At 41.8% G+C, this 23,439-nt stretch overlaps 1 protein-coding gene across 17 annotated transcripts in view; it reads left to right on the top strand.

Annotated features, from left to right (window-relative positions):
• LOC105477766 (transmembrane and coiled-coil domain family 1) overlaps positions 1-23,439 on the top strand; it is a 256,327-nt gene that overhangs the window by 226,182 nt on the left and 6,706 nt on the right. For all 17 annotated transcript variants that reach the window (XM_024791507.2, XM_071092266.1, XM_071092267.1 and 14 more), the window contains 2 exons: positions 3,855-4,789; positions 22,511-22,646. In XM_024791507.2, the coding sequence (XP_024647275.1) occupies positions 3,855-4,789; positions 22,511-22,646 (1,071 nt within the window). The remainder of the gene's footprint in view (positions 1-3,854; positions 4,790-22,510; positions 22,647-23,439) is intronic.

A 23,439-nucleotide genomic window follows, 5' to 3' on the forward strand; every position in this document is an offset into this window, starting at 1 on the left:
CCTGTAATCCCAGCACTTTGGGAGGCGGGCGGATCACCTGGGGTCAGAAGTTCGAGACCAGCCTGGCCAACATGGTAGTAGAAACCCCGTTTCTACTAAAAATATGAAAAAATTAGCCGGGTGTGGTGGCACGCACCTGTAATCCCATCTGCTCAGGAGACTGAGACAGGAGAATCACTTGAAGCCGGGAGGCAGAGGTTGCAGTGAGCTGAGGTCACGCCTCTGCACCCCAGCCTGGCCAACAAAAGCAAAACTCTGTCTCAAAAAAAAAAGAGGAGAAATCTAATTTTATGTATGGACAGCCTAATAATATGCCAGCAAAGGCTGTTGAAAAAGGGAACCACTTTTCAGTTGGTGCCTTCATAACTCATAGCTAAGTGCTAAGTATTAATGCTTAGAGCATAGACTTCCCCTTTAAGGACTTTGTTCCTAACTCAGAATATATCGCAGCTGTTCTCCCCGTCCTGTGATTCTGCAATCCAATGTAACTTTCTCTTTCTTTCCTCCTTTGCTCTCCCTCTGCACCCCACTCTTCTTCGTCCTCTTCTCTGGTTTTTTCCTCTCTTCTTCCCTCTCTTTCTCTCCATCATTCTCCTCTCTTCCCCTCCCCTTATTTCCCATTTTCTCCCTCCTGTAAAAAAAATTGTTTCTGCCAGAATTGGGAGGAGTTCCAGTAGTCCAGTGATTCATGGTTTCAGTGTTAGACTACCTTACTGCTGAAGCTATGGGTTAGTTTTTTTTAGAGGCTGAAGACCTTGGGTTCTATCAGCTATACTCTTGCAGGCATGTTGATGATTCTGAATAGGAGCCAGGACATACTATGGCTCCAAACAGCCCAAGTAGGACAGAAGTCAGATTATAGACAGCCTAGTTTATCTCTTCAGTTACTACATAAGGAAATAAAATCACATCTGAAATGTGTTCACTTGTAAACATGGGGATACATTCTGAGGAATGCAGTTAGGGAGTTTTGTCAAAGTGCGAACATCAATGAGTGTGCTTACATAAACCTAGATGGTATAACGCCTAGGCTATGTGGTATAGCCTATTGCTTCTAGGTTACAAACCTGTACAGCAGGTTACTGTACTGAATACTGTAGGCAGTGTACCACAGTGGTGCTTGTGTATCTAAACATAGCTAAACAGAAAAGGTACAGCAAAAATCTGGTATTATAGTCTTATGGAACCACTGTTGTATATGCAGTCCATCATTGACTGAAATGTCATAATGCAGCATGTGACTATATGTTGAAAGTTTAGTGTAGAGATTTTTTTTTTTTTCCATTTTAGAGATATAATCAAATACAATCATGGCTCATTGCAAACTCTGCCTCCCAGGTTCAAGCTATCCTCCCACCTCAGCCTCCTGAGCAGCTGGGACTCCAGGCATGTGCCACCATGCCCAGCTAATTTTTAAATTTTTTGTAGATACGGGATTTCGCCATGTTACCCAGGCTGTTCTCAAACTCCTGGGCTCAAGCGATCCTCCCACCTTGGCCTCCCAAAGTGCTGAGATTACAGGTGTGAGCCACTGTGCCTGGCCATAGTTACACTTCTTTAGTCTACAGATTGCATGTAAATATTCATATTAATATCAGAGAACCTAAGAGAGGGATAACTAGAGCATGCAGAAGCTTAGAGTCTTGGATCTAGTGACATTCTTATGTTTGCTTTCCTTTATATTGTGGTATATTTTGAGCTTAATTATTAAACATAAATACTCATCAAGGTCAAGGATCTGAAATCTCATTCAGAAAGAAAATGTAACAATTAGAACCTTGTACAACCTAGAAGACATTGGGCACTGAATAAAGTGGATTTCCAGGAGCTCTTGTTGCAACTCTTGGCACCTTGGTTATCTGGAACTCTGGCTGCTCCTCCCTTCTGCTGTGTCTGGCCATTCCACTGCTTGTTAGCATGCACCAAAAGATGAATTGGGCAGAAGGAAGAAGTGACACAAAACAGTTATTGTGCTAGTAACTATTCCGGATATTCTCTTTTATTAACTAGTGGAGCATAACGTTATTTTGTCATTAATTTCAGTATTAAGTTCTCTTTTGATTTTATTTAAATGCACAGTATTTCTCATTTGTTCATCTAGAAAGAAAGTAATGTTTTTATTCACATCAGTGGTAATATATTGAATTCAGTAATGAACTAAATGTGTTTTATGGCTCAGAGATCAGCATAGCTACTGCTCAGATGGCAAACTGAGGTAATACATCCCAGATGAAAAAAAGAAGATGTTATCCCTAGGTTAATTATTGGCATTTCATAAATATTTCAAACTTCCTGCATTATTGTCATGAAAATATGAGGAAGAAGGTAACCTTGTATATAGTTCTTTCTAGCAAATTGTTACCTGGTACAGATTAATATGGGAACCAAGAAAAGGATTGTAATTTGGCACTTGTACTGGGGATTTTTATTGCCCTAAGAAGGTTATTTTATTACTCATTACTCATTACTCTGTTACTGCTTAACAGAGAGCAGTTTTGTTTTGTTATTTTTAGAGACAGGGTCTCGCTCTGTCACTCAGACTGGAGTGCAGTGGTGCGATCATAGCTCACTGCAGCCTGGAACTACTGGGCTCAAGTGATCCTCCCACCTCAGCTTCCCTACTAGCTGAGACTACAGGTGTGTGCCACCATACCTGTCTAATTAAAAAAAAAAAAAAACTGGGTAGAGAGGGGGGTCTCACTGTGTTGCCCAGGATGGTCTTAAACTCTTGGCCTCAAGTGATCCTTCTCCTTTGGCCTCCCAAAGCACTGGCAGTATAGACATGAGCCACTGTGCCTGGCCAAGAACAGTTTCTAGAGCCTTCTTCTTTGGGCACTACTCAAATTTACCACCACAAGCCACACCCAGGGATGACCTACTAAAGGATTTTTTTCTCCTGAATTTGGGAAACTTGACCTCCCCAGATTTAACTAACTATGTTGAAGAGTGAACATTTATGCTTTTAAATCTGAGTATCTTGTCTTTTTCTTCAACTCCTTTGAATGATTCTCACCCACATGAAAGGGTTAAAGTATATGTGCTTTGGAGTCCCTTGCCTAACAAAAACCTTTTACTGAATAAAAGTCACAAAATTTGGGCTCTAAAAGACCTGATCTTTGTCCCTGACTTGTTAACTTAGCTCTTACTGTTCCTGTCCCTGAGTTTTCAAGTTTTCTTGCTCAGGGTTATCACCTTTGATTTGGTAACATTCATCTTTGCCACCTTCAGCAGTACCCTCCCATCTTGCCTCCAACCATCTCCAGCTGCCACTTAAGTGCCCTTAGAATATATAGAATGATCCATCACCCTTGACATGATTTGGATAAAAATCATTGTGATAAAAATTGCATTTTTATATCTAGCCAGTAACATACCTATTCTTGCCAACATTTTTAGGTGACCATAATCTATAAGTGTGGATCAGAATTACAGAGATGTCTGAACACCAAAAGGGTTTTCATATGATTATATTGGAATGGAGATACAACTTGTTTTACATAGATGTTCTTCTGAATAAAAATTATGTGTAAAGAAAGTGAATTACTTCATACTTTAAACCCACTAAGGGAGTGTTATTGTGTGAAGAAACACTGAAAAATCCTCTAGCAAAGGAAGAATCTGCCAGCTTATATCTTGTGCAGATCTTTTTTCATATATCTGTTTTGCTTAAAGTATACTTGTATGAGGACATTATATAAGAGGGGGACAGGGCTTGCATAGGACAAGGGGGAATTATAGGTCCGTTTATCTACTGAGATTTGAGAGTAGATACATTTACAATACATTTTGGCCCATTGATTTTGGAGACGTAGTCCTCTTGGGCTTCTAACATCTACCTCTTGTTTTTACACTAGATCGAACGGTTGGAAGTAAGCAGCCTTGCCCAAACGTCCAGTGCAGTGGCCTCCAGTACCGATGGCAGCATCCACACAGACTCCGTGGATGGAACACCAGACCCTCAGCGCACAAAGGCTGCCATTGCTCACCTGCAGCAGAAGATCCTGAAGCTCACAGAACAAATCAAGATTGCACAAACAGCCCGGGACGACAACGTTGCTGAATACTTGAAGCTTGCCAACAGCGCAGACAAACAGCAGGCTGCCCGCATCAAGCAGGTCTTTGAGAAGAAGAACCAGAAATCGGCCCAAACTATCCTCCAGCTGCAAAAGAAACTTGAGCACTACCACAGGAAGCTCAGAGAGGTGGAGCAGAATGGGATCCCTCGGCAGCCAAAGGATGTCTTCAGGGACATGCACCAGGGTCTGAAAGATGTGGGAGCAAAGGTGACTGGCTTCAGTGAAGGTGTGGTGGATAGTGTCAAAGGTGGGTTTTCCAGCTTCTCCCAAGCCACCCATTCAGCAGCAGGCGCTGTAGTCTCAAAGCCAAGAGAGATTGCCTCACTCATTCGGAACAAATTTGGCAGTGCAGACAACATCCCCAACCTGAAGGACTCTTTAGAGGAAGGGCAAGTGGATGATGCGGGGAAGGCTTTGGGAGTGATTTCGAACTTTCAGTCTAGCCCAAAATATGGTAGTGAAGAAGATTGTTCTAGTGCCACTTCAGGCTCAGTGGGAGCCAACAGCACCACAGGGGGCATCGCTGTAGGAGCATCCAGCTCCAAAACAAACACCCTGGACATGCAGAGCTCAGGATTTGATGCACTACTACATGAGATCCAGGAGATCCGGGAAACCCAGGCCAGACTAGAGGAATCCTTTGAGACTCTTAAGGAACATTATCAGAGGGACTATTCCTTAATAATGCAGACCCTACAGGAGGAGCGATATAGGTAAGTCACGTGGAATTAATATCTGAAATTATTTGTGTAGGGTTCCCCTCCCTTTAGATATGGGGAAATGACTTTTTAAAGTCTTTGTCTTTCTCTAGAGTGTCCAGAGCACTTTTGATATGTCATAAGACATCCACATGAGTTCCTGATGAAGCATTGCTGTAACTCTCCAGTCTTTCACGCCAGTTTAGAACTTTAAAATGAAGTCCAAGCTTTCTAAAGTATTTCACCTATTTATTTATAATTAACAAAACTACACAATCATTGCAGCCTGTAACTGTACTACATTGAATTCAAAAGATCTGTAATTCTTAGAACTGTGAAGATATCAGCCAAGCAAAATGTAGTGACTTCTATAGGTATTTGGCCTTAAACACACTTATCTGAGTAACTTGGTATAGAAAGATTAGACTGGAAACAAATCCAAATAAGAATGTTATCTTTATTATGAATTGACAAGTGTTTGAATGAGAGTGGACTTAAACATGAAATGGTTCTACAGGAGTTAGAAAATTCTCAAAGGGGTAAGTGCTTTGAATCATAGTCTCTGTTAAAGGTAGAAGCTAGTCTCGTTTTTGTGTTTCATATTACACGACATATTCTATTAGACCACTCTTGGCTATACTCTGAATATGTGTCCTTTCTCCTTGTTACCTTCACATGCAGAGAGAAATAATATTCTCGCCTGACCAACATGGAGAAACCCCATCTCTACTAAGAATACAAAATTATCCGAGCATGGTGGTGCATGCCTGTAATCCCAGCTACTCGGGACACTGAGGCAGGAGAATCGCTTGAACCCCGGGAGGTGAAGGTTGCAGTGAGCCGAGATCTCACCATTGCACTGCAGCCTGGGCAACAAAGAGCAAAACTCCGTCTCAAAAAAAATAAATAAAATAATCTATGGATAGATCCAAACTTTGTTAGCCAGAGACAGGCCACCTAGTGCTGCAAATTGAGGACTAGTCTTACAGGAGCTACAGGTCAAGTTAGGCCTTGAAGGACCTGGGTTCTGGCCCTGTCCCATTTATTAACTAGAGGAAATCCTCAGTATTTCTACTGTAATATCAGGAGTTGAACAGATAATCTTTTAATATCCCTTTCACCTTTTAAAAATAAGTGTTTTGGCCGGGCGCGGTGGCTCAAGCCTGTAATCCCAGCACTTTGGGAGGCCGAGACGGGCGGATCACGAGGTCAGGAGATCGAGACCATCCTGGCTAACACAGTGAAACCCCGTCTCTACTAAAAAATACAAAAAAACTAGCCGGGTGAGGTGGCGGGCGCCTGTAGTCCCAGCTACTCAGGAGGCTGAGGCAGGAGAATGGCCTGAACCCGGGAGGCGGAGCTTGCAGTGAGCTAAGATCCCGCCACTGCACTCCAGCCTGGGCGACAGAGCGAGACTCCGTCTCAAAAATAAATAAATAAATAATAAATAAATAAATAAATAAGTGTTTTTAAAAGTTTGCTTTTATAAGGTAATCTTAGGGTCTGAAACAAATTGTTCACATGTATAAATTATCTCTAAGAAGAGTTACAGCAGCACGTTCTTTTCAGATGGTGAAAACGCTAATCAGTAATTCAGCCTGCCTCTTTTCTTACTCTTTTGTTCTTCAATTCTAACTTAAGACTTCAAGGGAGAAGACCAGAGAAGTGAATGTGGGAGGGAGTAATAAAGTTCTAAAAGCAAATACTGTACATTACTATTTTTATTTAAGTGTTTTATAAATTCTTTAGTATGGCAGGGCACAGCAGCTCATGCCTGTAATCCCAGCAGTTTGGGAGGCTGAGGAGGGTGGATCACCCAAGGTCAGAAACTCGATACCAGCCTGACCAACATGGAGAAACCTTGTCTCTACTAAAAATACAAAATTAGCTGGGCATGGTCGCGCATGCCTGTAATCCCAGCTACTCAGGAGGCTGAGACAGGAGAATCACTCGAACCCAGGAGGCGGAGGTTGCAGTGAGCCGAGATTGTGCCATCATACTCCAGCCTGGGCAACAAGCGTAAAACTCCGCATCAAATAAAAATAAATTCTTTAGTATACTGAGAAGACAGTGTCTTATTCAATTAGTGATATAACAGATATTCAAATGGACTCAAAAAGTAAAACACTGGTTCTTTGTACCATATTAAACCTAACTCCCAAGTTCAAATTCCAGTTCTTCCACTTACTAACCTTGGAAACCTGGGCAAGGTTTCTTCAATTCTCTAAGTCTTGGTATACCCATCCATAACATAGAAATAGTAATCGTTCTTTATAAGATTATTGTGACATTAAAATGAAATTATTTGGTTAAAGCACATAGCTCAGTGCCTGGCCCCATAGTGCTCTACTGATGTTAGGGGGACAGCTGCTGTTAACCCCACTTAGAACACGAAGACATTCCACAGTCAGTTAAAAATTTTTTTAAAAACCACACAAAACTGCCTGCTTTGACTCCTCTGTTTTGTTTTTGTTTTAGATTGGTTTTGAGACAGGGTCTCAATTTGTTGCCCATGCTGGAGTGCAGTGGCGCGATCTTGGCTCACTGCAGCCTCCACCTCCTGGGTTCAAGTGATCCTCCCATCTCAACCTCCTGAGTAGCTGGGACTACAGGTGTGAACCACCATGCTTGGCTCGTTTTTTAATTTTTTTGTAGAGACAAGGTCTCACTATATTGCCCAGGCTGGTCTTGAACTCCTGGGCTCCAGGATTCCAGTGATCTGCCCTCCTTGGCCTCCCAAAGTGCTGGGATTACAGGTATGAGTCACCATACCCCGCCAACTCCTCAATTTTGAGTGGATACCTTGCAGTTTTTAAATTGCCCCAGAGCTTAAAATTCATATAGAGCTTGTTATCACTTCATGTCAAGATGTAGAAAGTCAAGATACGAGAAAATCAGAAACAGGTCTCTCATAGTGCCACCTTTGAATCCATTTAGTGTAAGTCAGAGACATAATAGAACAGAACGTTAGCTGCTCATTAACACCTCATTAGAAGAATTAAGTTCAAGCCACTTAGGAGGTAATGAGCTGTACATTTCTTTCATTGCACTTTGGATTCTTCCTAGTAGGTAAATGGCTAGTTTTATGGAATGAAGACAGAATAAAGAAAACTTGAATTTTCAAAAAGAGAGTTAAAACCAGGGGGCAAGGAGAAGACATAATATGTAATCTGACTTGTTTTGTTTTTCCATTTCAGCTTTAGAATGATTTTTCCTTAAAACATAATCTTGAAGAAAGAAATCCCTTTTTTTCCTCAAGAAAGGGAGTGGAAAATTCATAACTATTTTACTTTGTTTTTGTTGTTCCAATAATTCCCTGTATAAAGCAGATAGAGATTTCCCCTCCATTATATATGGCTTTATACAGTAAACATGTTCATCTAAATTTTGTTGATCTTTGAATGCTTTCACATAAATAAAATTTTTCTACAAATTGAAGTCTTTTTTTTTTTTTTTTTTTTTTTTTAAGAGTCAGGGTCTTGCTGGCCAGGCGCGGTGGCTCACGCCTGTAATCCCAGCACTTTGGGAGGCTAAGGTGGGTGGATCACGAGGTCAGAAGATCAAGACCATCCTGGCTAACACCGTGAAACCCCATCTCTACTAAAAATACAAAAAAAATTAGCCAGGCATGGTGGCATGCACCTGTAGTCCCAGCTACTGGGGAGGCTGAGACAGGAGAATTGCTTGAATCCAGGAGGTGGAGGTTGCAGTGAGCTGAGATAACACCACTGCACTCCATCCTGGGTGACAGAGTAAGACTCTGTCTCAAAAAAAAAAAAAAAAAGAGGCCGGGCGCGGTGGCTCAAGCCTGTAATCCCAGCACTTTGGGAGGCCGAGACGGGTGGATCACCAGGTCAGGAGATCGAGACCATCCTGGCTGACACGGTGAAACCCCGTCTCTACTAAAAAAATACAAAAAACTAGCCAGGCGAGGTGGTGGACGCCTGTAGTCCCAGCTACTCGGGAGGCTGAGGCAGAAGAATGGCGTGAACCCGGGAGGCGGAGCTTGCAGTGAGCTGAGATCCGGCCACTGCACTCCAGCCTGGGCGACAGAGCGAGACTCCGTCTCAAAAAAAAAAAAAAAAAAAAAAAAAGGGTCAGGGTCTTGTTATGTTGCCCTGCTGGTCTTGAACTCCTGGGCTCAAGCAATACTTCCACCTCAGCCTCCTTAGTAGCTGGGACTGCAGGTGCATGCCACCATGCCTGGCTTTGAAATATATTTTCTTTCTTTCTTTCTTTCTTTTTGTTTTTGGAGACAGTTTCACTCTTGTTTCCCAGGCTGGAGTGCAGTGGTACGATCTTGCCTCGCTGCAACCTCCACCTCCTGGATTCAAACGATTCTCCTGCCTTAGCCTCCCCAGTAGCTGGGATTACAGGACAGGTGTCTGCCACCACACTCAACTAATTTTTTGTATTTTTAATAGAGGCGGGGGTTTCACCATGTTGGCCAGGCTGGTCTCAAACTCCTGACCTTGGGCGATCCACCCACTTCAGCCTACCAAAATGCTGGGATTACAGACATGAGCCACCACGCCCAGCCAGAAACCTATTTTAAGCACTGAAACTTTTCACATTTTAAGCATTTTGGGGAAATTTCTCTGCCTTCTTTTACAAAGTAGACTGAATCTAACTTAATGGAAAGAGCTTAGATACAGTAGTATTCAGCTTAGAGTGATACTCTCAGGTTACTGAAGATGTCCATTTATGTGCCTCTACAGTAAATGGCCCTAGGCTTTTCTTAGTTCGTCTGCTTTTTTTATAGTTTTTTCTCCTTTCCATTTCTTCTCCACACTGTTAGTGAGCTGCCGGCAGCAGCCTTTCTTTACTAATTCTACTTCTACTCTGTTGCAGGCTTTGCTTTTTGTGTAGGAAGAAAGTAGGCTGTGGATGGACTTCACAGATCCTTCTGTGACCAAGAACCAGTTAATGCATGCATGGATGCTCAAGATACATTTTTTTCTACCCTTTAGTTTATTTTACTAGTATCTGAGTTGATGAGAGGGAGGCCATGCACAGTGTTGCTGTTTGTTATTTGATGATGATGGTGACAAGTCCACTACCACTAACAGTATTAAACTCCCGTGATGTGCCTACTGCTAGATGCTTTACGTACATTTGCCAATCCTCACAGTAGGCCCTACAGGTAAATTGTATTATTCCCATTTTAAAGATGAGGAAATTGAAGCTCAGTGGGGTTTTACAAGTTGCCAGAGGTCACTCAGTAAGTGGTAAAGCCAGGATTCAAAACCCAGTTTTGTCTGACTTCAAATTCAGTGTAATTTTCATACCAGGATGATTTTTTTTCAAAGCTCCATCCTGAAATATATGTGGTTGAAAGTCTAGCTCCCTGAAGCATTAGATGCATTGGGCATTAGGCCTATCCCAAGTTGAAGTAAATGTTTACTAAAAGTTGAGTCACTGTTTTTAACATATTTTATAAAAATTCTATGAATATGGAAGCTCTGGAAAGTTTCCTAGGCCACTACAGCAGTGTAAATAAATAGGTGAAACCTTCTTAAGGAAATCCGTACTCCTACTCCAGTCATTATTTCCCCTTCTCAGAGTCCCTTCTCAATAATGTCCTTCGCTTAATGTGTTTCCATTGCTGTCTACCCAAGTGAGTAGCTCCAGGTGAAGATAGTTGCCCAAGACCATCCGCTTAACTCTGGAATAATCAGAAGAATTCCAAAGCCTATAGAGCGAGCACAGTCTCTCTTCACCCACATAATTGTAACCATGACTGATAACAGTATTTTTTCATTGCCCACTTGCACTTAGCCCAGGAAGCCATTGTAGCAGAGCTTGGATCTGAACTCCACCTCAACCTTTGACTAGTGACTAGGTATTGAGTTTTACCATTGTGCATTCAGTTATGAATGAGATCATGTATTTGGGGAAGGCAGGAGACAAAGTTTAGAAATTTTTTTAAGTGATGAGACCTGTGCTGACTTCAGATTCTTGTCCAGTTAGTTTCTTCATCCCATGTTTGTTAGTGGCAGCTGGGTTCACAGTACTTCAGAAGTAGAAGGGACCCTTAGATATCTAGATTAATCTCATTTACAGATGAGAACACTGAAGCTCAGAAAGATAAAGTGACTTTTGCCAGGCCACACAGTAAAATGGTTTTACATGTATTTAATTTGCTGCTAGAAACTGAGGATTAGTTCTGTTCCTGTAGTGAGTGTAAATATATTAATGGGCTACCGAAAGAAAAAGTTCAGCTGTGGCAGAATGTACTGAAAATAAGAGACAGCTAGGAAAACATTAACTGAGAATTTTGCTGGTTTCTTTGGTAGTTTTTTTCTTAGGGGATCTGGCCTGGAATCCTACTGAGCTACTGTAGCCTGTATAAAGCAGTGTCATGTAGGGCAGGCTAAAAACCCCCCAGGTGTTGATGAGCATTAATGCCATTTTGAAAGCTTGTATTTGAAGGGGATTACTGTCCTTTGGAAATCGGCTTCTGAGAATGTTTGTATTAAACCCAGGGATATTTTAAATTGCACTGAGTCATAAGAGCAAAAATACAGAAGGAGACAGTCACCCTGAGCAGTCTTCACATGCAGTAGAACAGTTAGTAACTAGGCTGACCCAATTAGGCACAGGCTATTAGAGTTCTAACTAAACAAATGGTTGTTTAAATATAATTTTAGTTGATTTGACCATCATTGGACATAAGACAGATGTATGCTCAGAGGTAGCTGTTTTAGCCCCTTTATTCTACATGTGAGACCTGTCAGCTGAAAAGTGATCTGAGAACCTCCAGAGGATATGTAGGCTAGATTTGGACAATAAGTTTGAAATAGAAAATGAGGATACTGAATCAAATTAGCCCTTCATTTATAAGAGAAGCAAAATCCCAATTAGGAAATATTCTTATGACATATACAATCTTCCATAAAAGAGATTTATAGGTGAGCTCATCCCAGTTTAGCCACTAAAGAGAAATGGAGGGGATTAATTAATTAATTCCTTGGAGTGGGCAAACTTGAATTTGCTTGCCAGATCTGAGTAGATTACATAACTCATCTGAGCCTCAGTTTCTCCCTTTGTAAAAACATAATGAGATTTATTGTACATGCTTGTTGAAATTATTAAAGGAGATAACATATATGGAAGTACCTAGTGTGATGTTTGGTTTAGAGTAGGAGCTCAACAAATGCTTCCTCCTCCTCCATTTTTTCTAGGGGAATACAAAGATCTAGGTTGTGCCAGAGTGTTAGAAAGCTGTCATTACCAAGTCTGCAAGTTGCCCAGAAAGCCCCTCTAGTTTTTATTTATTCCCTGTATTATTTAGATATTTACTGTGTTCTTGTCTTTAAGATAATTCATTGCCTACCCTTGAAATATTGTGGGGGACTGATATCTTTTCCCCTTTTCAGCTGAAGGCTAGTTCAGTGTTTTTTAGCCTCTTCTCAGGCTTCAACACAAAAAAAGGTAACAAAAGGTAAGGAGAAAAAAATCCACTCTCCCCAATTCAGCTAGGAATCTATTCAAACCCCCTCCACAAGGCATACTCCCTACCCCAGCTGTGTCTGTCTACTCTGATTAAACACTGGCAGAAGCTCTTTTGGGTCTCTGGTATGCATTTGGGAAATAGTCCATTCTTCTCCCATAGTTGCCTGTGGGTGTTTTTCCTGGGACTGGTTCTTCCTGTTTCTCTCAATACCTGCTCTACAAGTTTCTTCAGCCATCCTGCACTAGTGACCTATTGCTGAACTAGGGAAACACATTGGTTCTCAGAGGCTCCAAACTTTTGAGCCAAACCCAAAGAGGAATGCTTTAGGTCAAAGCATTCCCAGGCTGTGCACTCACCCAGGCTCCCATTCATCAGTAATTTGACACAAAGGGCCACTGGCTTATCTCTGATCTAGGAAGGTGACTACTGTGTTGATCTAGTGCCCAAAACACTTTCAAGTTTAGTATTTATTTATGAATTATTTAACTACAACAAAATCTTGATGTGTTTAATACTTTGTAGATAGAACAGGTTTTGCTTCCAGTGGGGGATGAATTTCATCTACCAAAATACGATACTTGCTTTTAGAAAAAATAATCTTACAGTGCAAAGGCTTTCTGTTTGCTGATAGTTAAGCTCATGCCATATTTAAGTGTCCAGGTTTTCTTTGGGTTATAACAATTTAGGAAGGACCTTGAGTTAAAATCCTTAAAATAAGATTATCAATCTCATGCTACTTGTAATCCAAGCGGAGGTGCATGAACATCATTTACCAGCGAAAATCACGTGTGCTGAATAATGACATTTTGATCAACAGCATGAGACAGTTGTTTCATAAGTTTATAATGCTGTTTTTGTTTTGTTTGTTTTTTTGAGACGGAGTCTCACTCTTGCCCAGGCTGGAGTGCAGTGGTGCAATCTCGGCTCACTGAAACCTCTGCCTCACGGTTTCAAGCAATTCTCGTGCCTCAGCCTCCGAGCAGCTGGGATTACAGGCACGCACTACCAAGCCTGTAATGCCATATTTTTACTGTGCCTTTTCTATGTTTAGATATGTCTAGATACACAAACACTATTGTATTACAGTTGTCTACAGTTGCCTATGGTACAGTAACCTGCTGTACAACTTTGTAGCCTAGGAACAATTGACTGTACCATACAGCCTAACTGTATCATAGGCTGTACTATCTAGATTTGTGTAAGTACACTGTATGGTGTTCACACAGTGATGAAATAGCCTAATAACTCATTTCTCAAGATGTGTCCCCATCATTAAGTGAGGCATAACTGTACTTGTATGATTAAGAACTTCCCACCCACCCACCATCTCCCCTGCCCGGCTTTGTGTCTGGAGAGTTGTAGTTAGCATCCTGTAAAGGGGTTAAAATTCCTTAAAGCAGAGTTCTTGGTTTAAAAAAAACCCAAGACTTTCACATATGAAAGTCTATAAAACATATATCTTCCCTTCCCGCCCCCCGCTCTTTGATTTGGTGTTAATATTTAATGAGAAGATAGAGGTGTTTATACCTGGTTTCTCCATTTTAGAATTTAGAAAGGAAGTAAACGCTAGAATATAAAGTATTACAAGAAGATTATTATATTAGTAATGGGGATAGTGGGAAGTCAGTGGGAACTAGAATACAGGTGTTTTTTCCTTTGGTTATTTGCATTTGATTAACAATACAGAATTTTTTGTCTTCTCTTTGAGACAGGGTCTTACTCTGTGACCCAGGCTGTAGTGCAGTGGCACAATCTCAGCTCACTGCAACCTCTGCCTTCCATGCTGAAGCAGTCCTCTCACCTCAGCCTCCCGAGTAGCTGGGACTACAGGCGCATGCCACCACACCAACCTGATTTTTTTTGTATGTTTATTAGAGACAGGGTTTCACCGTGTTGCCCAAGCTGGTCTCAAACTCCTGGGGTCGAGCAATTTGCCCAGTAGAAAAATTTTTTTAAAGACAGTGATCTAATAACAGGCACGAGGCCGGGCGTGGTGGCTCAAGCCTGTAATCCCAGCACTTTGGGAGGCCGAGGCGGGCGGATCACAAGGTCAGGAGATCGAGACCACAGTGAAACCCCGTCTCTACTAAAAATACAAAAAATTAGCCGGGCGCGGTGGCGGGCGCCTGTAGTCCCAGCTACTCAGGAGGCTGAGGCAGGAGAATGGCGGGAACCCAGGAGGCGGAGCTTGCAGTGAGCCGAGATCCCGCCACTGCACTCCAGCCTGGGCAACAGCGTGAGACTCCGTCTCAAAAAAAAAATAAAATAAAATAACAGGCACGAGCCAATTGGTTCAGATGCTTACTAAACCTCACTACTAGCTAGGGAGTCGCTGCATCCTTCTGGGCCTCCTGTTTTTGTTTGTGGGTTTTGCTGTTCGTTTGAGACAGGGTCTTGCTCAGTCACCCAGACTGGAGGGCAGTGACACAGTCTCGGCTCACTGCAGCCTTGACCTCTCGGGATCAAGTGATCCTCCCACCTCAGCCTCCTGAGTAGCTGGGACTGCAAGTGCATGCCACCATGCCCAGCTAATTTTTGTATTTTTTGTAAAGGCAGGGTTTTGCTATGTTGCCCAGATTGATCTCCATGTTTGTCTGTTTCATCTGCTGAGATCATTCTACTTACCCAAATGCTGCTTTGCTATTTAGCTACTTGCTAACAAAACGTTATCTCTGGGAACAATAGTTATATTATATTTTCTTATTTGGGAAGACTCAGCTTGAGGAGAACTTGCTGTTAATTTCCCATGTAACTGTGAATAAATTGTTCAACTTCTAAAGGACTTTATTTTCTGTAACAGCATGATGAGGATTAGCAGTTTCTATATAACTTTCTGGAGATTTGAAAAAATTAGATAAAATTTACTTGAGCTGGGCACAGTGGCACAGGTCTGTAGTCCCAGCTACTTAGGAGGCTGAGATGGGAGGATCACTTGAGCCCAGGAGTTTGAGGCTGCAGTGCACCATGATTATGCCTCTGAATAACCACTGCACTCCAGCATGGACAACATAGTGAGACTCTATCTCTAACATAAAAAAATAAAAATTCACTTTGGGAGGCCGAGACGGGCGGATCACGAGGTCAGGAGATCGAGACCATCCTGGCTAACATGGTGAAACCCCATCTCTACTAAAAAATACAAAAAACTAGCCGGGTATGGTGGCGGGTGCCTGTAGTCCCAGCTACTTGGGAGGCTGAGGTAGGAGAATGGCGTGAACCCGGGAGGCGGAGCTTGCAGTGAGCTGAGATCCGGCCATTGCACTCCAGCCTGGGCGGCAGAGCGAGACTCCGTCTCAAAATAAATAAATAAATAAATAAATAAATAAATAAATAAATAAAATAAAAAAAAATAAAAAAAATAAAAATTACTTGAGACACCTTTCCTCACACACATACATAGGTAGGATAGTTTTACCAATACAAAGGAAAGTTTGGAACAGGCCAGTGCATGGAACTATTTGAATTATCTGGCAAACTTGAGCCAGGGAAATGGCAGGAGCCTAGATGTATGAAATAAGAAGTAAGAGAGGCTTGTATCTAGGATTGAGGAGGATGGAGTGTGTGCCCAGTAAACCCATTTCTGTGATGTCATAGGAAAAACATCATATACTGGAAACAGTGAAAATGTCAAAATATATAAAATTGAGAAAGTGGACATAAAGAAATGGAGGCTTAAGGCCATGGACAATGGCTCATGCCTGTAATCCCAACACTTCGGGAGCCCAAGGCGGGATGATCACTTGAGTCCAGGAATTCAAGACCAGCCCGGGCAACGTGGCAAAACCCTGTCTCTACAAAAAATACAAAAACAAAATTAACCGGGCATGGAAGCACATACCTGTAGTCCCAGCTGCTTGGGAGGCTGAGGTGGAAAGGTCACTAGAGCCTGGGAGATTGAGACCACAATGAGCCATGATCACGCCACTGCACTCCAGCCTGGGTGATAGAGAAAACCCTGTCTCAAACAACAAGAAAAAAGGCTTAGAGAAAAAAAGTCAGAAGTGGGAATCAGTGAACAGTGGAGTAAGACTATGTGGCAGTCAGCAAGCAATCTTTCTGAACTACCTCACTAGGGATTGTTGGGGAGAACTAGGAGAATCATAAAAGAGAAAAATGAAACCAGATGTATATTTGTGATATATCTATCTCACAGAGCACCTCTTCTGTGCCAGGTATTTGATGTCTGTCTTCTCCTTTAATCTTTGCAATTGCCCTTTGGAGTAGGTAGATTTCCTCTTTATAGAGGATGAAAAGGGTCACCCAGGCTAGTGAGTTGCAGAGCTGGGATTTTAATCCAAAACCTGGACTGAGCAGATGCATTAGCTGGTACAAACTGCATTATGAAAACATTTCTAGGTGCAAAATGGCAGGAGTGAAGATGGAGCACCTCTAGGCATAATATGGGATGAACCAAAATCCAATTTGAAAATGATTTCCAGAATCTTTGACATGTTTGCTACCTTCTTATGGTAAACATTGGTTTATAGTAAGGTTCAAAAGTGTTGGGAATAGCCGGGCGCAGTGACTCACGCCTGTAATCCCAGCAATTTGGGAGGCCGAGGTGGGTGGACCACGAGGTCAGTAGTTCAAGACCAGCCTTGGCAAGATGGTGAAACCCCATCTCTACTAAAAATACAAAAAATTAGCCGGGCATGATGGCGGGCACCTGTAATCCCTGCTACTCAGGAGGCTGAGGCAGAGAATTGCTTGACCCTGCAAGGCAGAGATTGCAGTGAGCCAAGATTGCACCACTGCACTCCAGCCTGGGCCACAGAGCGAGACTCTGTCTCAAAAAACAAAATGTTGGGAATAAGTGCTGAGGACTTTTGCAAGTACTCTCTGATTCATATATATTCCTCACCAGCTCACATACCAAATTAATCCCAATATTTCACACCTGATTTTACATAGCTCTTAAATTACCACTATTTTGTATACCTCCTTACCTCCCTTTATTGTTGTTAAAATCAATATGTTGTGAAGGCAAATATACCACAAGCATTTAAAGTATCTATAGTTTGAAAGATGAAAATAGCCAGATGTGGTGCCCCACACCTGTAGTCTCAGCACTTAGGGAAGCTGAGGCAGGAGGATTGCTTGAGCTCAGGAGTTCAAGACCAGCCTGGGCAACATAGTGAGACCCTGTCTCTGAAAAATATATATATATATATATGTGTGTGTGTATGTATATATATATATATATAGAGAGAGAGAGAGAGAGAGAGAGAGAGAGAGCGAGGCTTGGTGGTACATGTCAATAGTCCCAGCTACTCAGAAGGATGAGGTGGGAGGATCCCTTGAGCTCAGGAATTTGAGGCTGCAGTGAGCCATGATTGCACCACTGCACTCCACCCTGGGTGATAGAGCAAGACCCCATTTCTTTTAAAAAAAAAAAAAAAAAAAAAGAGGAAAACAAGTTCCCTGACTACAAAGAATCAAGCTCTAGGCGTTAGAAAAGATCTCAGAGGTCTAGTTAAATCTCTTTTAGTAGAGGATTTATTTCTGCAACATCCCTGACAAGCAGCCTCTCTCTTTGAATATCTCTGGTAGCAGGGTCTCATTTTCTAAGATAGTTTTTTTCATTGTTAGACACCGCTATTAGAAAGTTCTTTCTAAAACTGAACTAAAGACCAAACTATTTGTAAGACTTACTCCTTAGTTCTGTGGAGTTACAAAGAACAAGCTACCCCCTCATTACATGACCTCTGATACCTGAATTCAGCAGTAGTAAGTAGTTCCCTATTTCTATAGAATTAATTCCTGGTAAAGTCTTGGCTGCACTTGAATCTCTCAAGATCATTTTGAATTCAGTCTGCTGTGTTTCACCTCTTTCTTGCCTCATGCTATTTGTAAACATAAGTATGCCTTGTATTCTGCTGTCTTCATACTGGGTCTGGACAAAAAAGGCCAGGCAGATAAGGCCAAGGCCAAGTCAGAGCCCACAGGCTGCTGCTAGAGAATATCTCAGGCCCCATCCTGGGAATTATTCTTGCTAGGGTGACATACATGTTGTTGTACAGACAGTCCCTGGCTAACAATGGTTTGATTTAAGCCCATCATAAATGGGAAATACTGTTTTCAGAAAGTAACCCCATCATAAAAAGTGTCTGTATATTATAAAACGTCGGGTAAAAAGAGGAGGAAAGGATCACAACAGCGTTCCTGCTCCTGTGAACTGTTTCTGCAGTAGGAAGGAAGTCCATGTTGGGGGAGTGAAGGCATAAGTCAGCCTATTTTGTAGTTTTGCCTAGGGATCAGGAGTCTCATGTGCATATATATAGTGAAAAGCAAAACTGCATTCACATTTGTGTTTTATGTCCTAATGTTTCTGCGAGCATCCATCAATTGAAGGAGAAAGGAAGAAAGTAAACAGAAACTTGCCAGGTGGCAAGTGATAAGCAGATTAGGATACATAATATCGATACTTGACTTGTGAACAGCCAAGATGATATATTGTTGTACACTCATATACATTTGGGTTGTTTATACTTTTTGGCAATGATGATTAATGCTGGTATGAACATTCGTGTACAAGCTTTTGTATAGAAATAAGTTTTCATTTCTTTTCAGTTATATCTGGGGTAGAATTCTGAGTTATAAGGTAACTATTAACTTTTTGAGGAGGTGCCAAACTGTTTTGCTGAGCAGTTGTACCATTTTCCATTCCCAACAGCAGTACATGAGAGTTTAGATTTCTCCATGCCCTCACCAACTCTTACCTTTTTAATTATAGGTTCATAATTTTTTATTACACTCCTCTTTCTCCCATCAACTCCACTTTGACATCAAACTCCAAACCATCACATCAGTGTAGTTCTTTCCAGCTCCCTTTGGCTAAGTGATTTGATCGCTAGCACTCTGACTCCGATTTCTTACTTATGAGGAGAGTTAGTTGATCTGGGTTTCTAGAGTTTCAAAATGGCATCACATTGTAAAGTTTAAGAACTTGGATTTTAAAGTCAAAACTGGATTCAAATCCTTGTTGCCCTACTTAATATTTATGTGCCCTTGGGCAATTTACTTTAGAACTTCTCTGAGCTTCTGTTTCCTCATCTATAAAATGCAGATAATACCTTCTACCCTCTTGGGATTGTTGAAGTGAATTTGCATAGTAGGCACTGATTAAACTGTTGCTGCTGCTACTATTTTTTAATCTGTTCTACTGGTATGTATAAACCATGTTTAATATCAAATAAGATTCCTAAGAAGCCTGAAATTTGTAGGCTAAGAGGTTGTGTGGTAGCCTATGGGACACGTGCAGAGATCCCACGTGTCTGCTTTTATCAGGATGTAGGCTGGTGACCACCACCCTGCTCCCCTCCCTGCTACCCAACAGTCCTTAGTTTAGGAGAGTAATTTCCTGCCAGATATAACCTTTCCCTTAAATCTCAAGAGACCAGCACTTTGGAATGTGGCTTTAAAAAAGTCTCCTGCCCCTTTCTGGTAAAGAGAGAGAATAATGAAATTATCAAACACCAAAAACACCACAGAAGAGTGGGCTAACATAGGACAGTCACGAAAAGACAATATGTTAACAAAATCTTATGGCATTTTGTGAACTTAAATTTTGGTGGAAAATCAATTCTAGAGATGGGACCTGTTTCTGAGTACATACCCTGGGCAGCAGATGAAAGGAAAAGGCAGAGTCACAGAGAACTTTGGCCCTAGTTATCCATCAAAGGTAGGACTGCTTTCTCATTAACCTGTTCAGTCACTTCAGTAACAAGAAGAGTTTCAGCATAAAAGAAGGCAGTATAGAGATTCCTATAAAGGATAAAGAAGAACTAAATAGAGTTTAGTAACATCGTAAGAAGGGTGAGACGATGCCTTTTAAAAAAAAATCCTTGTTTCTTAGAAAAGCAATGGAGTTTAGGATATTATTATTTATTGCATAATTATTGGAAGGGAGAATGTTTATGATGCTGCAACATAAAAATTACCTTAAACAGAGAAATTTATTATATTCCTTAAAAGTTTGTTTACATATTATAGATGTGATTAAAAAGAAGAGAGAAAGGAGATAGTTTTAGATGTGTGAGTTTGTTGTGGCATTTTTATTCTTTTAGTGCGAAAAGCTTGAGACTCACATGCTGGTGTTAAATGCTGCCTGAGTGGTAATACATTCCCTGTTGGGATGAGAGCTACCCAGCTGCCCTCTGCTTGACAGAGGTTTCCATTCTACGCACCAGAAGCTAAGACATATGTTTATTCTTCCCTTTCTTTTACTCTCTGTTTCTATTGTTTTTAAAAGTGTCTCCTACTTACTTAGCTCTTTAGTTCCTGGGACTCCACATACAACCTACCCCAGTCGGTCTTCTTTACCACTATGAGAAGACTCGTTTTCCTAAAAACACATGTTCATCTTGTGACTCCTCTACTCAGTAGTCTGCCTTGGGCTCATTTACTATCTATTCTAGAATCCCAGCTCTTCGGATCTTCCAGATTTCCCTTTTTTTCCTCCAACATGGATGCACTATTCTAGTTATTCTGTACATTTATCATCCATTTCTCTCCAGACCTTTACTCACATTCATTTTTCCACCTAGAATCTCTGATCTCATCCCTTAAACCTTTTCTAGGCTGGGCATGGTGGCTCACGCCTGTAATCCCAGCACTTTGGGAAGCCAAGGCGAGCGGATCATCTGAGGTCAGGAGTTTGAGACCAGCTTGGCCAACATGGCAAAACCCCATCTCTACTAAAAGTACAAAAATTAGCTGGGTGTGGTGGTGGGCGCCTGTAATCCCAGCTGCTGAGGAAGCTGAGGCAAGAGAATCACTTGAACCCGGGAGGCAGAGGTTGCAGTGAGCCAAGACTGCGCCACTGCACTTCAGCCTGGGCAACAAGAGCGAGACTCCATCTCAAAAAAAAAAACAAAAAAACTTTTCTAATCCTGCCTCTCCTTAGATGCCCTGTCCAGGTTCCATCTTTATGTAGATTACTAAACCTTCCCTTATGTCATCCTAAGTGCTAGAGATACAATATGAATAAAATAATTCCTACTCCCAAGGAACCCTACCTCCCTTTTATTCTCCCAGCCACACTGACCTACTTTCTAACCCTCAGACATGCCAAGCTAATTCCCATCTTAAGAACCTCATACCTGCTATTTCCTCTGCTTAAGACATTCTTCCCTCCACATTTCAACAAGGCTCTGTTCGTATCACTCAAGTTTCAGCCTTCATAGTTTAATGGAATTGAATAGGGGAGAGACCTTCCCTGACCATTCCAGCTTCATCAATCAGCCTTCAGGCACTCTGTCTTATACCCCTATTTTTTTTTTTTTTTTTTTTGAGACGGAGTCTTGCTCTGTCACCCAGGCTGGAGTGCAGTGGCCGGATCTCAGCTCACTGCAAGCTCCTCCTCTCGGGTTCACGGCATTCTCCTGCCTCAGCCTCCCGAGTAGCTGGGACTACAGGCACCCGCCACTTCGCCCGGCTAGTTTTTTTTTGTATTTTTTAGTAGAGACGGGGTTTCACCGTGTTAGCCAGGATGGTCTCGATCTCCTGACCTCATGATCTGCCCGTCTCGGCCTCCCAAAGTGCTGGGATTACAGGCTTGAGCCACCGCGCCCGGCCCTTATACCCCTATTGATCTTCTTTGTTTTACTTCTCCATATGGGAAATCATCTTGCCTCCCTGACTCCTTAGAGTACAAACTCCTGAGGGCAGGCACTCTGTCTTGCTTACCACAATATTCTTAGTACTTTGAATATGCCTGGTACATAGCAGGCTCTCAGTAAATATTTATTGACAGAAATGTCCCAGACACTTGTGCTTGACCATGGGGATGATGGACCCATCTGGCTCTGGCATTCTAGGGCTCTGAATCACAAACATCCAGGTGAGTGAGCTGGCCAGTTCTGGAATAAGCTACTGGTGACTGCCAGAAGGTTGGTTTCCATTGGTGTGTTATCTTTTCATGAGGCTTGCTTAATTGTACCCTAGCTTTTGCCTCTCCCATATGTTGTTCAGAGTAGCCTAACGACTGCCTCAGTATTATGGTTATGCTCAAAGCTAATCAGAGCTGCTGGCATCACTGCAAATACTGTGCATTGAAAAGATTATGGAACAGCCGTGTTGCTGTGTGATTTGGCCTTGAGACAAGCTATCTTTTCCAGAGACTAAGAGCTGTACCCACTAGCACACCCTGTTAACCCAGGCCACTCAGTTTCTTTGTGCTTTTATTCCTTTGTAGAATGGGTTTTGGGGATTGGATGTAAATAATGCCAGGAAAGATATTCACAGAATGCATAAAATTCTAACCTTTTTTTTCTCCTTAGATGTGAACGATTAGAAGAACAACTAAATGACCTAACAGAACTCCACCAGAATGAAATCTTGAACTTGAAGCAGGAACTGGCAAGCATGGAAGAAAAAATCGCGTATCAGTCCTATGAACGGGCCCGGGACATCCAGGTTAGTATGAAGGAAAAGGTGTAAATGCAAAATACAGTAGGGTTAGAAAGAAAAAAGGAAAACAGCAGAAGGAGAAAAGATGAGAAGGTAGAGAACAAAGAAAAGCTTATATCAACTATATAAGAGTACACTTACTCTTAAAATGATTGAGGTGCATTTCTCAAAAGTTTATACCATTTTGGGTTGGTATGTCTGCTTGGTACTTGGGAAATGTTTCTTAGGATCACAGTAGTCTCAGTGTGTGGAAAACCACATGAATCCTATTTGTCCATTACTGCTTTAAAAGCAGCTCTGACAAGTATTAGGGCCATTTTGCCCTTGTCTTCTTCTGTGGGAAAGGGGGCCTTTATTCCAGCTGCCAAATCCAGATCTCATTTAGGCACATTGCCTGACAGTTTGCAAGAATAACCCATGAGGCAGTCATGTTTAATTAAGGCTAATCGCCCATCTGTTTTATTCTATGAGGAAGTAGAATATTTAATTTTTTCTTGTTTCTATATGGAGGTATTTCTAAGGGAACAGTTCTTAGTGGTTTCATATGAAAGCATTTTGAAAGACGCTAGTCTCAGAGAAGGGAAGTGGGCTAGAAAACTTGTATTACAACAGCCTAAAAGAATCAAGGGAATGTCTAGATCATTTACCCGGATGCCGTCTTCTTCAGGCACTGCTTATGTTTTAATTATGTTTTCCGTAAGATCCTTCTGGACTGGACAGCATCCATTGTCTGTCTGTAGTTGGCTTCAGTCTGAAGTTACCCAGGCCTTACCTCAAATCCCAGGAAACCAGGATCCAT

Source organism: Macaca nemestrina, chromosome 2 (genome assembly GCF_043159975.1).
Source record: "Macaca nemestrina isolate mMacNem1 chromosome 2, mMacNem.hap1, whole genome shotgun sequence".
In the NCBI taxonomy this organism is placed as follows: domain Eukaryota; kingdom Metazoa; phylum Chordata; class Mammalia; order Primates; family Cercopithecidae; genus Macaca; species Macaca nemestrina.